The sequence below is a fragment of the Elephantulus edwardii genome, unplaced genomic scaffold (assembly GCF_000299155.1).
Source record: "Elephantulus edwardii isolate Elephantulus edwardi_28Jun2011 unplaced genomic scaffold, EleEdw1.0 scaffold00022, whole genome shotgun sequence".
Lineage (NCBI taxonomy): Eukaryota > Metazoa > Chordata > Mammalia > Macroscelidea > Macroscelididae > Elephantulus > Elephantulus edwardii.
The window spans coordinates 10,396,933-10,414,323 of record NW_006399772.1 but is presented as its reverse complement, the minus strand read 5'-3'; the positions used below and the strand labels follow the sequence as shown (position 1 = coordinate 10,414,323).

Sequence of the window (17,391 nt, the reverse complement as noted above, 5' to 3'; positions counted from 1 at the left end):
CTTTGGTTCCTATAATCTCTAAAACCTTAGACACCTTTTAAAACTACATTGTTTAAATCAAGAGGAGTGTGCATCAAGGTTATAAACTTTCTTTATACATATTCTTTATATATACTGAACAAGTAATTTGAGAAATTGGACTATATGAAGAAGAATGTGGCATCAGAATAGGAAGATGATTCATTAACAACTTAAGTTATGCAAATGTTACAACCTTGCTTGTAGAAACTAAAGAAGACTTGAAGTACTTACTCAGAAAGATCAAAGGCTATATATAGCCTTCAACATGGATTACATTGCACAATCAAGAAAAAAATATTCCTTACAACTGGACCAATAGGAAACATCATAATAGCTGGAGAGAAAAAAAAAATTGACGTTTTTGAGAATTACATTTTATTTTATTGTACAATCAGCAACATAAGTGATGAAATCAAGAGATGTGTTGTAAGCAAAAATATGTTACCAAGGAATTTTTTAAAGTGCTAAAGAGTAAGGATGGCAATTTAGAGACTAAGGTATGCTTGACCCAAGCCATGGTATTTTCATTTGTTTCGTGTATGTCTGAAAGTCGGTAAGTGAATAAGGAAGGTTTGACATATTCGTTCTTTTGGCCATCGTGTGCTGTTCAGTACTGTGTCCAACACCACAGCTCAGAGGCATCAACTCTTCTTTTATTATCCTTATTCATTGTTCACCTCTCAGATCATAGCAAGTGATAGGAAAGACTGAATCAGAAACACCTTACTCCTCAAACTGACATCGTTACTCCTCAGTAATTTGGAGGAGGCCCTAAATGCAGTCTTTCCCTATGCAATACATCTCCTGATTTCCTGACTGCTGGTACCAAGGATGTTGATTTTGGATCTTTGTAAGATGAAGTTGTGGAAAGTTTCAGTCTTTTCTCCTTCTTCCAAAATGTTGCCTATCAATACAGTGGTAAGAATTTTTGTTTTCTTGACATTGAGATGCAATCCATATTGAAGGCTGTATTCTTTGGTCTACTGCAACAAGTGCTTCAAGGCCTCCTAACTTTCAGCAAGTAAGGTTGTGTTATCTGCATGAAACAGCTTATTGATGAGTCTCTCCCTTTGGTCTTTTTTTTTTTTTTATACTGGTTTACTTACAAAGTCCACATACATTGTTTCAAACCAGATCTTTCCCCTTTCCTTTACCCAGCACTCCTTCCACCCATCAAATTGTGTGACCCAATGATTAAGCACCCCTTACCTGCCCATTCTTGCCCCTTGATGCCACTTTGTTCAGAATGAACAGATTGAAGAGATATGAAGAGAGAATAAAACCCTGACGCACTCCCTTCTTGATTTTAAACCATGTAGTGTTCCCTTGCTCTGTTCGCACAACAGCCTCTTGATTTAGGTATAGGTTTTACATGAGCATAGTTAAGAACTCTGGGATTCCCATTCTTCTCAATGGTACTTAATAGGACTATAACATCCTGATCTAAAATGTAATCCTTACCACAGTTTCCTGGCATTTGAAATATGCATATCAGGAACAGTGTGTTTCATTCCAAATTAGGGAAAGCTTAAAGTGTAAATATCTGATTGACATAGCACATGGTTTGAAACTCATGTTTAATATAAATTTGTGTCAAATTATAGTTTTAAATGGAGGTGGGGAGGGATTTTAGAGTAGGAGGCCCTACAGTCTTTGAAGGGAAGGGTGGCAGACTCAGGACTGAAGAAGAGACACATACGTAGATCAGTGACATGACAAGTGGCATCTACTGCTTTGTAGGTATGTGCTACCTTAGTGCTTCCCCCTCTGCTTCTGGCTGCAGGCTGTCATGACGACCCTGAGGTTTCTGCACCATCATGGTGGCAGTTTGTCTTTTCACATCGTTGATAAAACTAACTTGAGCAATTGCTAGGGTAGTTTTGTATCCTAGTAAATTTAAAAAGAATTATACTTCTCGCTGAGCATTGATACTCCATATTTCAATGTTTTGTATAATAGACAAATGTAAAAGAAACCCCAAACACCTGTTTACATAAGTTGCCACGTGTTTATGGAAGTTGTTTTAATATGTTATTTTCTAGCCTTCAAGAACATTGTTTCAACTGACTAGATTCAGGTCCATGAGATGATTAGGAATCATGCCAAGATAAAAATTGTGCTTTTTATTTTTTTTTATTCATTTTAATGAAAGTTTACAGAGACTTTGGATTTCCATTCATTGTTTGTTACACTTTTCTCCCTGCCCAACCTCTCCCCTGTTTCTCTTCTCTTTGAAAAGTAAAAGAAAAACTCTTTCATTGTTATATAGTCCCTCCCCCCAAGTTCACTCCACTGTGCAGCCTTTGTTCTGGACACCTGTCATGACAATAATACCCAATCATATATCCCTTTTAAATAGTTCTCTCCCTTATCTGTTTCAGTGCAGTATACATAATTTATGCCATCTTTCTCAGTCTTCCCCCAACCCCGAGGTCAGTCCCGTTTTACAACAGTGGCACTATGCGGTATTTGTCCTTTTGTGACTGAGATATTTCACTTAGCATAATGTCCTCCAGGGTCATCCATTTTGTATAATATTTCATTAATTCCTTTTTTATTCTTTTTTATTTTTAAATGTAGCATAGTATTCCATTGTTGAATATACCAGAATTTCTCTATCCATTCGTTTGTTGATGGGCACTTAGGTTGTTTCTAACTCTTTGCTATTGTGAACAAAGCTGTGATAAACATGGGTGTGCATAGCCCAGTTGTGCTTTTTATAAAGCATAAGCGTGAAAGAAGTAGGCACTTTGATTTGCTTGGTTTTGCTTTTTTCTTTTTTCTAACCCCAAGTTTTTAGACCCAGTAAAGCTAGGCCATCCTGTGGTCAGTATCTGGGAACAGCAACCCCACTTGCAGACTGCAAGCATTCTATGAAGGGGAAATGGAAATGTTCTGTTGTGTACCCGTCAGAGGCTCTGCCATTGTTAGGACATGTTTCTAAGACCTGAACGAAAATCTGTTTCTTTGGAATGTAAGCCTGCCTCGTCTGTTTCTGGTGGTGGAAGACCTCTGGTTAGTGTCTTAGTCATCAGACGGATTTTACTATGCAAAAAATGGGTTCTCTCCCAGATTGGAGGGTAGAAGCCCCAGTTCAGAGTTCTGACTCTAGGGCAAGGTTTTCTCTGTTCACTCTGGAGGACGGACCTTGTCTCTTCAGAGCTTACACTTCTAGACAATCTTGATGTGGTTTGGCTCTCTTCTCACCTCTCCCATGGTACCGTAAGTTGTTTTACACGTAACTGTGAAAGTTGGATGGTAAATAAGGAAGACTAAAGAAGAACGATGTCTTTGAATTGTGTAGAGAAGAGTATTGAATATCCAATGGGCTGCCAAAAGAACTAACAAATCTGGCTTGGAGGAAATGCAGCCAAGATGTTCTTTACATGTAAAAATGAAGAAACTCTGTCTCATCTGCTTCGACCAAGTTGTCACAAGGCACCCATCCTTGAAAATGGACATTTTTGTTGTCGTCGTAATTGAGTGCCATAGAGTCGGAGCTGACCCCTGGCAGGTTTTCAGAGGCAGTTAATCACACAGAAGGAGATTGCCCATCCTTCTCCCACAGAGCAGCTGGCAGCCTCCAACCGTGTGCCTTTGGGATTACAGCACAGCTTCTGGCCACTAGGCCACAAGAGCTCTCCTGAAAAACGACAATGATACATGGAAAAATAGGGCATTCTTTAAAGGGAGGAAGACTTTCAGTGAGGTGGATTGATACGCTAATTGTCACAGTAGACTTGAGCATGATAGAGGTTGTGAAAGTGGTACACACTAGGGCAAGGTGTCAGAGTGACTACAGGACCTAGCAACATGACCAGTCTCCCATCTCTGCTTCTATTCTTTGCTTGTTAGATGTCTTTTATATCCCAAATGAGACAGACCCAGGACACATCCTACACTAATCCTGTCTTATGAACATAAAAGACAACCCATTCCCTGATGGGATTATAACCAAGGACATGTTGCTGTGGCTGTTAGGTACCTTCTGACTGCAACAGTGGGCTCTAGTATGGCAGAGATGATGGGATGGCACAGGACAGAACCCATTTCAACTCTGATGTTCATTGGATCACTATGAGTTGTACTCACCTTGACCTCACCTAAGAACAACAACCTAACAGCATAGAGACCCTGCGTACAACAGACTGAAGCCCTGCCTGGTCCTGCACCAAATGCACAATGCTGCCTTTGCGTACGCCCATTGTTGCAATCACTGTTTCAGTCTGCCTAACAAAGGGTCTTCCTTTCTTTCACCGACACTCTGTTTTTTCAAGCAAGATGTCCTTTTCCACTGACCACTGGCCCCTTCTAATCACATGTCCAAAGTACGTGAGACAAAGGCTCACCATCCTTGCTTCTAAGGAGCATTCTGGCTGTACTTCCAAGCCCCGCACAGAGGTTAACAGTTACAGCACCTTCTTCATTAGGGTGCAGTCCAGTCCACAGCATCTTCCTTACCAGACAGTAAGTAGATCCCACTCATTCTCTTGCTCTGAGCATTGTCCTATCTTTTGCTCTTCTCTAGACCATCACCAATTTCTCTGTCCTTCTCAATATATGGAAGCACTTAATTTTTTAAAAAGAGCTAGCATTACATAGCTGACGATCTCATCTGATTAGCTAATTACTATGAGGTGATTTCTAATTTTGGTATAACTTTTTCCCTATAAATATTTCACATTCTTCCAATATATTCTTTAGAGAACAATTATAAACACTTATAAATTATAAATAGTATTTCATGGAGCATCAGCTGGCATAATCTGTTGATCCAAATTAAAGCCTTTCCAAACCTCATCATCTGGAGGAAAAAATTGCATACCATGTGCATTGTTATATAACCACATCCACATTCAGAATTCTGCTATTGGACCAATGCGATTAAATAGCACAAGAGCTGAATTCTCTTTGCCAATAATTTTGTTTGAGACAGGCAGTATTTTCTGCCATTACAAAGTGTAAAATGCTAGCTCAGGATCTCATATTGATGTTCTCCCTTACCGGGTAAAACATAGTAGATTAAGAGTTCTAAGTCCAAGAGAGACCTTGAGAGGTCGTAGAGGACATATGGCAGTTGGATCATCCAAAACAGATGGTTGTCTTTTTCAGTCTTAATCTTTAGACAAATGGATTCTAAAATTTCTTCAGTGATCCTTTCTGCATGTAAAAACAGTCTTTAGAATGAAATGGAATATTATTTTTAATGTTCTTTAACTCTTGTTGTTGTTGTTGTTATGTGCCATCAAGTAGCTTGCGACTCATAGGGACCCTATGTACGCTATGAGTCTTTAACTCTTAGCAAAAATAAAATGATGCTTTCCATATCATTAAGGAAATAAAATTTGTACACAATTGATGTAAGCAGAAGAGGGTGAAAAAAAATTTGATAGTGGCATTTATCTCATTAATGTTGAAAATTGCTGATTTCTTGTTCATTTTGTTTCTTCTTGCAGGTCATCCAACATTGACACACTTGATGTAACTTGTTCTTTGTACATGAAGGAGTTGCAAGGTTTCATTGCCAGAGTTATGAATGACTATTTTAAAAACTTCGAATGCTCAGATTTTGTCTTTGACAATACGGAAGCTATTGCCCACAGAGCAATTGAACTTTTTGTCCGCAATGCCAGTCTCATAAGACCTCTTGGTCACAATGGAAAAATGCGACTTGCAGCTGATTTTGCACAGGTAAATTGGTATATAACTCACCCTCGGGCATTTACTCATTGCCATTGCATTAGACTGACTCATACCTGGTCCTCCAAGAGGTTTCTATGACTGTGGATACGAGGGCACATGGTTGTCCATATTTCCTCTGAGGAGCTGCTGCTGGAGAGAGGCCAGACCTTTCAGTTAGCACTGGAACTCTCAACAGACTCACAAGAGCTCCCTAAGGCATCACTACAAAGGAAAAGCTAGTGTTAGAGCCACAATAGTATTTCTTAAATGAAGAGTAAATATGTATGCTTCAGTGTTTGACAATTACAAAATGATGAAAAAGAAGCCTCTTTATACCTCATTAGTGTAAAAGAGTTTGTTGATGCTTTTATACCAGATGTGTTTTGTTTTCAATAAAATAGAATTCATCAAGATTAAGGTGAAGGTGCTCATTCTTTGAAAACAGCATAGTAAAGTAGCAATTTTTACTTTTGCATAAATGAGGTACTTTACTATCCCACAGAATCAGTACTGAGAAGCTCAATTGCCTGTGATGAAAAATTACATAGGCGATGTAATAACCTTTCACAAAAGGGGAAGTGACCCTCCTCTGGTTAGGAAAAGAGAGAAGGTGCCAACACAGCTGTAATCTTGTGGTCCTAAGACATCATTGTAATTAATTTTAATTTGTAGTGGACCAAATGTGTATTTTATATATGTGTGTGTATAATTATATAAATATAAGTCTACATTTATATAAAAGTATTTATATATATAAATAATATCTATATAATAATTATTTCATCTCCCTCTGTTACACAGAGTACATTTCTTGCTGTGTCTAGTCTTGGAATCATTCCAAGCTATCTGATGTGAGTGATGAGAGATGGCATTAATGTATATATGACATACATGACATACAAGACATGTATATATATCTCAGAAGCAAAACTAACTCCTTTGGAAAGTTTGTTTTGTTTTTCTTTGTCTTTTAGGTAGATTCTAATAGAGCTTTCCATAATATCAGAGGCAAAGGAGAGACACCAAACATACACCTTCATTGAAAGTTCAGAAGCTGAGATGTTTCTAATTTACTTAAGATGCCAAGAGTGAATTGTTGGTGTGTGTGTTTTTTTTAGGCTTCAAGAGTTGTTAGTTTTACTAATCTAAATAGTTATTCAAATGGTTTCATATGGTTTGCCAGATCTACTCTGCTTATAAAGAACTAATGTTAGTGTCAATATTTATGCCTGAGTGTTTCTGGGAGCATGTCTGGTTCATTATTTCTACGCCCAGGAGAGGAAATAGACTGCCTGCACCAGAATGATAGTTGTCAGACACTCCATGAGGGACATGATTTGCCAAAAGAGAAAGGTAACACAATTGTAATGTTTTTAGAGCAGGCTCTTTGCATATCACTTGGGTGAGCAATTCGTTCTTTTCAAAAGTGCCTGAGGCCAGAAGACCCTAGAAAAGAGCCTGCTTTGAGGAAATAAGTCTTTATTAACCTCAATTTGAAAATAGATACTACATGTGAGCTGTGCTGGTCTCCTGGCTCAGAGGCTGCGCTACTAACGCTGAAGATAGGTGGTTCAAGTCCACAAGCTTCTCTGTGGGAGAACTATAAACTCCTTCCCTGTGGATTTTCTGCCTCTGCAAACCCATTGTAGGGTCACCTCTGAATTCCTGGATGGCAGTGTGAGAAAGTTAGCAGTGGTATGACTTATCTTTTCTGTTTTTATCCATTTCCTTCTTATATATCTATAGATTTTGCTTTGCTGTTTAAGGTAAACCTCAACTTCCGGAGTACCTTATTTTTCCTTCAGGAGCCCTGGTGGCACAGTGGGTTAAGCATAGAGATGCTAGCCAAAAGGTGGGCTATTGAGACTCACCAGTTCCTCTGCGTGATACAGATATACAGTCTACTCCTGTGAAGACTTACAGCCTCAGAAACTCTGGCAAGTAGGGTCCTTATGACTCAGAATCACCTTGAAGACAGAGGTTGTCCCTATTGGAATTACAAACCACTTGGTGAAATGAAAACACAGTGATGGTTACCAAGACCTGCTCTTGAAAGCGTAGTCAGCCATACAGTCAGTCCCCAAGTGATGACGTGTGACTGACTTGTAACTCCTGCTTGCCCTTTATTACATACATTTGCTCTCATTTTTAAATCAATCCCTACTTACAACAAAGTCTCCATCACAGTTGCCTTCACTTCCTGCATATGCAGCTTTTAAGTCATTCAAAAGCCTTTTCTTGCACTAAAATAAAAGCCACATAAGAAAGATAAGAGCCTGTTGTGACTTCCCTATAAATTCCACTTAAAGACACAGTCAGGACTGGATCTCGTCCCATAACCAGGTACTGCCTGTTCTCAGCTGCATCTCTGTTCCCCTTTCCCCTTTTTCCTCCTTAATTTTGTTTTTCCTCTCCTCTCCTCTCCCCTGGGCTTCCTCCCCCACCAGTTTATTTGCATTCTGCTCCAGCTGGTTCTTGAGTCACTTTCCTGGAGGCAGCACTTCAAGTCCAATTAGAGTGGCAGCCGAGCAGGAGATGGCCAAAATAAGCGTGCTGTAGGAAAGAGGGCTTTTGTGACTATGGTTTTCATTTTAATGATCCGTTTCCTTATGAGGCTTGAAAGATGGAAAGTATTCTCCTTTAACCCTTAACACTGCAGCGAGCACCTGCTCAGCATGTGTAGTGGCCTGTGGCTGAATTCCCACCTTCCTAGAACAGTATTGCTCAGACTTGGAGTGATCATTCCTTCTTTAATTCATGTTTCCCAAGAAACCAAATTTTTTCCCCAGGTCTGCTCTCGTAAACGAAATGAAATTCATTAATCAATATTACCGCTCAATAAACTCTCTATTCCCCATCTTAAATATTGAAAAGGCGTTTACACACAGTATGCGCACAATGTCAGGTATATTTTTCAGACACGCATGTCAGGGTTTCTACATTCTGTGACATTGTTTAACCCTGTCCATTGTGTCCCGATCTTAGAACATCTCCCATTCACCATGGAGATGGCTCTCAGATTCTGGGGGTCACGAGCCTAGGCGAGACAGGCAGAAGCTTTATCATAGTCATTTTGTGATTTGTGACCAGTAGCTTTGGCAGGTACTGGCCACCTCTTACATCATGATTACTCCCAAGGCTTTAAAAAATTAAATTGCAAGTTTACATTGTTGTATTGGGTTTGGCCACTACAATTCTCTTAGCTTTTTTCACGTTAGCTTTCAGAGTCATGCTTGGTTAAAGGTGTTTCTCTGTTGTCAGTCAAAACACTTAAATAGCATAAATCTGATATTTATATTCTGAACAAGCACTAGTCAGGGTTTAGAAAACCTTTCAACTGCCTCATTATTGAAAATTCTGTCAGTTTGTATTCAGAATTAAAAAAACTCTGGGGGTCTCAGGAATCAAGACTGCACAAGGACTGTTTGTGTTTTGGAAAGTGTTCTTGTGAGAAAAGTGCCCAAAACTCTGGCTAAGTACTAGAGAGAGAAAACTCTTAAAGGACCAATTGAGTAGGTTTAGAGAATGCGAATTCCCCCCCCCCTGCATAAACCCTAATTGCAAAGACAAATAATGACACATTGAAAAGCTCTCTTGAAGAATCCTGACTTCTTCCCACTGGCACCTTTGCACAGGCAAGAGAGACAGTTAGTTGCAGGGTGCCATCTGGAGGGATCGTGGTAAGGGAAGTGCCCAGCAAACTGCCCTCCCCGAGGAATCCAGGTCAGTGGCATGAGGTAGTTTCCTACAGATAATTAAGTTCCTACTGTGACCACATGGTCTTTGTGTCTCCATTAATCTTACAGCAGTTCTGAAAGGCCTGAGTTTGTCCAAGACCACTGGGCTCCACCTGACTCAGAATCTCTTTGGGGTCTCATCCATGCAGGCCTCCGAAGTACATCCCCATACTGTTCGGGTTTTTTTCTTCATTCAGGGAGAAGATAGCTCCTGAAGTTGCTCTTAAATTATTTATTCAGTAGTACTCCTGGCTGTTTCTATTTCTAGGACTTCTGGTGCCCTTTAACAATATATTTGTGTGTTTCTCTCTTTGCCTGAAAATATGAACTTAGAAAAAGAAAACAAAATAGTCAAGAGTCTAATTTGTTCTAATTCTCCTCTTCTGAACAATGTCAGGGCAGAAGTGCCCTGGGAGTATCCAGAGATGCCCTGTGGTTAACCAAATGTCTGCGGTGGGTAGGGCACAGCTATGTAATTAGTTCACCGTGCCTGCAGCTGACCGCTCAGTCCCTCCAAACAGGAGGTCTGGAGAATTGCACATGCCATTTTAGTATCCAAAGCTAATTGCAGAGTCACCTCTTCTAAAAGGAACACTTCTGCCCTTTAAAAACATGGCCTTTATTGTTTAATGGAATTCTGGCAGAAGAAAATATTTTTAATACCTTGGAGGTCCTTTAGGGGTGAAAATTTATTTTAAACACTTACCATTTTCTAATTGTCCTACAGGGTTGAGATCACCTGCATTATCATAGATTTCATAGTCAATTGCAGTCAGATTCTCTTATATAGTATATTTTTCTTCTTACTGGTGTTTTTGTTTGTTTGTTTGTTTATTTTTATAATACTTAATGCTGTTCCTTTGGGTTGATTCTAAGTTGAATTGGCCCTTTTGAAAGAGTAGAACTGCAACCATAGCTCTTCTAAGACTTTAACTCTTTATGGAAGATGACTTTGACATCTTTCTCCACTGGAGCCACTGATGAGCTCAAACTACCCACCCTTTGGTTACCAGCCAAGAGCTTAGCCGCTGTGCTACCAGTGCTTCAGTGCTAAAGAGAAGGTTGGTTTTGTTTAATCTCTGAATATAGTGAAGCTAACTAGAGTAATTGAAAAAAAAAGAATTGACAAGAAAATTTCATGAGATATTTTATAAATATCCTATGTATAGTTTTCATGCATATATAGAGAGAAATTATTTCGTTTTCATACATTTATGTATATATAGAGTAGGTAAATTATCACCAATGTCATATTGATCTCGGCCAAAAGCAGAGTACCAGAGGAATATCTTATCAGTGTTTCATTGACTATAGGAAGGCAGTTGACTGTGTGGATCACAAGAAACTGCAGCGAACCTTTAGGAGAATGGGAATCCCAGATTATGCTCATGAAAACCTATGCTTTGATCAGGAGGCAATTTTCAGAACAGAGCAAGGATACACTGCATGGTTCAAAACCAGGAAAGAGTGCATCAGGGGTGCATCCTCTCTCCATACCTTTTCAGTCTCTATGCGGAACAGATCATTCAAGAGGCTAAACTTTATGAGGAGGAAAGTGACAGTAGGATTGGGGGAAGACTTATCATTAGCCTGCCTTAGGCAGATGACACAACCTTGCTTGCAGAAACTGAGGAGGGCCTGAAGCATTTGTTGCAGAGGGTCAAGGACTATAGTCTTCAATATGAATTGAAGCTCAATATCAAGAAAACAAAGATTCTCACCACTGGGCCAAATGGCAGCACCATGATAGATGGAGAAGAGATTAAGATTGTTAACAATTCAGCTTGCTAAGTTCCATGGTCAACACTTTTGCTACCAGCAGTCAAGAAATCAAAAAACAACTTGTGTTAGGAAAATCTGCTATTAGGGGCCTCTCCAGAGTGCTGAAGAACAGCAGTGTTAGTCTGGATCCTAAGGTGTGCCTGATCTAACCGTGGCCTTTGCAGTTACTTGCTATGCAAAGGTAAGGAAGGTTGATGCTTTTTAGTTATGGTTGTGGAGAGGAGTATTGAACATACATACCATGGACTGCCAGGAGAAGTAGCAGATAATGTCTTGGAGGGGGTGAAACCAAGCCACTCCTTAGAAGCAAGGGTTTTGAGGATCCAGCTCACATACTTGGGGCATGTTGTCAGGACCATTCCTAGGATAAAGCTACTATGCCTGGAAGGGTGGAGGGACAGCACAGATGAGACGGATTGACACAGTAACTAGGGTAATGTGGTGGCTAGGTGTGTCAGAGACAGTGAGATTGGCTCCTGATACAACATGGTTCAGAGCTATCATTCATAGAGTCACTAATGAGTCCTAAATGACTAGACAGCACATGACAGTAACAACAAAAAAGATACACACACACTGGCACGGTTATACTGGAATTACCAAATCACATACTCACAATAATCATACCTTCTGAAAGAAGTCAGAAACCCCCTTCCCAGTGAATAAACTGAGCGCATGCCCAGAAATAGCCACTCACTCACTTTCTTTAAACAAGCTGACTGGGAGCTGTCCTGATCTGAATCGTTGGCAGAATTCCAGACTGTCCTTCCTTCTTCTTGTTATGTGCTGTCCAGTCATTTGTGACTCATGCCATAACAGCTCTGAACCCCGCTCTTTCTTGAGCCCATTTCGTTGTCTCCAGTATATCAACTCTTATTACCCTAGCTACTGAGTTAATCCATCTCTTCCAGGGTCTTTCTCTCTTGTGCTTTCCCTCCACCCTTCCAAGCATGATGTCCTTCTCCAAGGACTAGAGACATGGACTGACAGCATGCCCAGAGTACGTGAGATGGAGCTTCAGAATCCTTAACCTCCAAGGAGGAGCCCAGTTTCACTTTCTCCAGGACAGACCTGTTTATTCTCTTAGCAGTTCCTAGTATGTTCAAGACTCCTTCAGCACCACAACTCATAGGCATCAATTCTTCCATCATCCTTAGTCATTGTCGAGCTCTCCGATGCATAGCAAGCAATTATGAAGACCAAGCAGGTGCACCTTAGTTTCTAGACTGATATAATTGTTCTCCAATACTCTGGAGAGGTCTCTGACAGCAGATTTTCCCAAGGTAATTATTCTTTTGATTTCCTGACTGCTGTTGCCAAGAGTGTTGATTGTGGAATGAAGCAAAATGAAATTGTTAACAATCTCAATCTCTTCACCATCTATCATGGTGCTGCCAGTTGGCCCAGTGGTGAGAATCTTTGTTTTCTTGATGTTGAGCTTCAATCCATATTGCATACTACAGTCCTTGACCCTCTATAACAAATACTTCAGGACCTCCTCAGTTTCAGGAAGCAATGTTAGCTTTTAAATTTTTTTTGTATTATTATTTTTCTTCTGAATATTAGAAAGTTTTCTAGTCACATGAGGTTTTCCTCTGGGATATAAAGCATAAACTCCACATCTTGTACATGTTGTTGTTGTTTGTTGGTGTGTTCCATTAAGTCAGGACCAACCCACAGCTGACCCTCCAGTGGATTTTCAGAAGCAGTCAATTGAACCGGAGGAGACTGCCCATTCTCCACCCATTGACCAGTTGGAAGATTTGAACTACATGTTCATGCTTAAGACTGCTTCCAGGAGCGGCATACCAGTGTTTCTGTGACATTCAGTTCATACATTCTTATACCGCTTATTTTTCTTTTAACCATTTTATAAGCAAATAATAATATTTAATTACAAATATACATGCATATAGCTTAGTCAGAGTCACTGAGACTGGCTTAGGACAGTGAAGGCTTCTGACCCTATGTCATGAGTTGCAGGCAACTTAATGGCACATAACAACATCTTATGATTTTGCTTAATAATCATATATTGTTGGTAGGTGCCCTTGAGTTTACCACAACTCATAGCAACTCTTTGAACAACAAATTAAAACCTTACCTGTGCTATTTAAATAAATACCCCTTTTTCCATTAAATTTTAGAGAGCTCCTTTAAAGCAAGATAGACTATTTTCTTTTCCCTGTGTTTAACTCAGTACTTGACAATTAATGTTGTTGTGTACCATCCAGTCTGACCCACTCATAGCTGATTTTCCAGTGTGTTTTTGGAGGCAATCAATTGTCCAGGAAGAAATTGCTCATCTCTCTCCCAAGCAATAGCTGGTGGATTTGAACACGTGCTTGTAGGTTGTCAGCAAACTCATTAAGATACCACAGCTTTCTTCATGATTCATTGTTGTTGTTGTTACTGTTGTCATCATGTACCGTCAAGTTGGAACTGACTCATAGCCAACCCTCCAGCAGGTTTTCAGAAGCTGCACGGGAGGAGACTGCCCGTTCTTCTCCCATGGAGCAGCTGGTGAGATTCGAACCATGTGCCTTCAGGATTTCAGCGCAGCTTCTTGCCATTAGGCCATCAGAGAACATTTTAAAAGTTTGATGAATGCATTTTTTATTAGATCTCAGAGACCTTTCAAAGGCAAGGAGATTTTTTGAGCAGTTTTTCAGAGCATAAACAGCAAATCAGAAGCCTCGCTTTTGTCTGTTTTTCTTGGAGAAAAATGCTGTATCCCAGGGATACAAGGTCACGTGACCTTGGCCATTTTGTAGTCTTTGTCATTGTCTTCTTTATAGCAATATTGAAGGAATGGTTCATCATCTGAGGCCCACATATGCCCTTTATAAATAAAGGCCAAGCAGCCTCCTGTTTAACTAGAGGTGGGATTTCTTGTCAAATCAGGAAAATAAAGACAAATAAAAATTTTCTAAATTCTTGACTCAAATCGATTTATCAATAATTAAAAATACTGGTAATGATCACTGACATATAACTGACACTTTGTAATATGTGCTGTGTAGCACTTTGTGCAATTAAATATTTAATTTGTATAGTTCTATAATTATCATCATTATCTTCATTTTACAGATGAGAAATCCAAGGTTTAAAGCCGTTAACTAGCTTGTCCAGGGCCATGTGTCGAGTAGTAAGATTTAGAACTCTAGATTCAATACTTTTAATCACTTGGGCCACCCTAGTTGGTAAAAATTGTTCTCTTTTCTCTGTACTGTAAGAAGGCTTTGCAATACAGGCATGCAGTCAATTGTGAAAATCTTCCTTTCTAATAAAAATATAATAATTTAAAAATCTTCCATTTCTGAGTTTTTCAATGGAGAAAAGATGTAAGCTTCCTCCTTTCACATAACAATTATTTCTCTACTTTCAGGAATCAGTTGTCTTGTTTTGCATCCTTAATAAATTACAAGAGTTATCTAAGTTTTTACTTTTTAGTAAATTGAATTGGCCTTCAAACTTGCCTCACCATCCAGATAAAATGACATTTACTGCAAATTTTCTGTGATCTATGTGTGTCCCAAATTCACCTTTAGATTCAGACATAGAAAACTCCCTCACACACCTCCTTACTTTAGTGAAAGGGAGTCTTTCTTGAGGGCCCAGGACCATGGAGCTCAAGAGAAGTCCACTTGGAGGAGGCAAAGGACCTCCTTCTTGGGGCTCAGATTGTTGATGTACCGACATTTCTTGCGGCAGTTACAGCATGGGGGTGCAGCAGAGCCTAACACATGCGACAGATCATCTTGCAGTTGTACTTCTGGGCCAACTCAACTGGTGTAAGGAAGGCTTGATAATGCCATGTGTACAGAAAACCCGGTGGACTCCACCGGGATATTGTAGTCACAGTGGGTACAGGCTATCCTATAGCTGTTTGCCCATAGATATCAGACTCTGCTGGTCAAGAGGGATGCCCTCTTATCTTGGATTTTGGCTGTGATGTTCTCGATGGTGCCACTGGGCTCAACCAGTCAGGGTGGGTCTTCCCTAAGGTCTGCATCTCTACCTCAGCGAAGCTCAGACACAGAAAATTTTTACTCTTTCAGATGGAGTTGGCTGTGGGCCCGTTGTGCAGACGAGTATCTGATTTAGGAAAATCCTATCGAATGCTGAGGTCATTCAGGTGAGACAATTCTGTTAACTCTATGTATATTAACATCTATTAACAAATGAACGTTTTTATTTCCTGTTCAGGATTAACTGTATGAAATTACCAGTATTCACCCACTATTGATCTGCAAGAATGGCAATTTCCTGTGACTCATCTTAAAGTTGTTATTCAAATGAAAAACCTATATAAAATTATATACCATAATGAACATACTAGCTTTTTTTTGTCTTGTGTATGTTTTCTTTTTGAGTTACAATTCACATGATTGATCTGGTAAGTTTTATTATTTCCCTTTTAGTTGTTGTTGATTGCCATCCCCATTCTTAGAATGGTGCTTGCAGTAATATATTGACTAATGTATACATATTTTCCTATAATTTTATTTTATTCGTGTATTGTTTTCAGTCCAACCTACTTCCCAAATGTGGGCTTCATTCCTAGATATATATGTAACCAAATTTTTGAAACAAAGTAGTAAAATAACTGAGTCCATGATGAAATGCAGGAAATTACTATAAATGAGATAAGTATCTTAGGTTAAGGATGTTGGTCAAGTTGAGCACACACATGAGCTTCCTAGAAACCCATTCTAAAATTAGTTCATTCACACTCATTTCTAAGAATCTACCTGTTTAGTAGAGAAGAAACTCCTTTTCAGTGCTGAATGCCCAAATAGGATTTTATCCAGTCAGAAGTTAAGGTGCATTAGGTGGCTTAATGACAAGGTCTTCCCTAGCAGAATTTTTTTAAAAATTTTTTTTATTATTAATTTCAATGAAAATTTACAGAGACTTTGGATTTCCATTCATTCCTTGTTGCACATTTCTCTCCACCCACCCCTCCCGCCCAGTACACTCCCCTCTTGGAAAAGCAAAAGAAAAATTCTTTCATTGTTTTACAATCCTTCCCCCCAGGTCCACTCAACTATGCAGCCTTCAGCTCTGGACTCCAGTTGTGACAAAAATACTGAATCACACCTTCCTTTCAAACAATGTTTAAGCTGTTTCAATGCAGTATGCATTATTTATCCCATCTTTCTCAGTCCCTCCCCACCCCAATGCCAGTCCTTAGTTTTACAACAGTGGCACCATGCAGTATTTGTCTTTTTGTGACTGAGATACTTCACTCAGCATAATGTCCTCCAGGGCCACCCATTTTGAATAATATTGCATGAGTTCCTTGTCTTTCAATGCAGCGTAGTATTCCATTGTGCGAATATACCACAGCTTCTCTATCCATTCGTTTGTTGATGGGCACTTAGGTTGTTTCCAACTCCTTGCTGTTGTGAACAAAGCCAAGATAAACATGGGTGTATATCCTAGCAGATTTTTCAAAATAAGGAGATGCTGTTCATAAGACTTTCTAATTACATAAATCAGAATTTCTCAAACTTTTTCATATGATTACACATATAGAAAGTGTCTGCTTTCAAAATGGTAACTAACCTGAAATGTGAGGAGATCAGCAACTTAGTATATTGATAATCAGGTTATGGCCACGGCCGTGTTCTAGAAATGATTATTTTGATCCCTTATGTCATCCAAGTGTGTCATAGTACAAAATGACCCAGTATTACCTTTTGAAAAGAGAGTCTTATGCTTTTCACTGCTCATTTGTAATGGGCCAAGGTGATCTCTTCTGGTTTTGTTTTTGTGATTTGGGTGAAAATTTATAGAGTAAATTAGTTTTTAGTCTGCAGATTGTACATATTTGGCTTCATGCCATTGATTGTGATTGCCACTCCTCCCTGCCACGCCTCTGATTCTATTTCCAATCCTCTGTCCTATCCGTTCCTGGCTTCTCAAGTCTGTCCTTTGGCTAGTGCTGCCCATTTAGTCATAAGTGACTGATTGTTCAGAATTGTATATTCACTTCCCTAGGCTTATTACTCACTTTAGCAATTCTTCTATTGTTTGACTGAAAATTGAGCCACAGGGGAATGTTCTGAAAGTGGCTAAGGATCATAGACTTAAGGGTTTCACCAGTCTCTTTTTGACCTGTGAGATTTGCCCTTATTTTGTAAAGATTTTTAGTTTTGTTCCA

General features: G+C 39.4%; 1 protein-coding gene across 1 annotated transcript in view; it reads left to right on the top strand.

The window, feature by feature from the left end:
- COG5 (component of oligomeric golgi complex 5) overlaps nucleotides 1-17,391 on the top strand; it is a 259,814-nt gene that overhangs the window by 222,619 nt on the left and 19,804 nt on the right. The window contains exons 18-19 of the mRNA XM_006882687.1: nucleotides 5,478-5,712; nucleotides 15,284-15,360. Coding sequence (XP_006882749.1) covers nucleotides 5,478-5,712; nucleotides 15,284-15,360 — 312 coding nt within the window. The remainder of the gene's footprint in view (nucleotides 1-5,477; nucleotides 5,713-15,283; nucleotides 15,361-17,391) is intronic.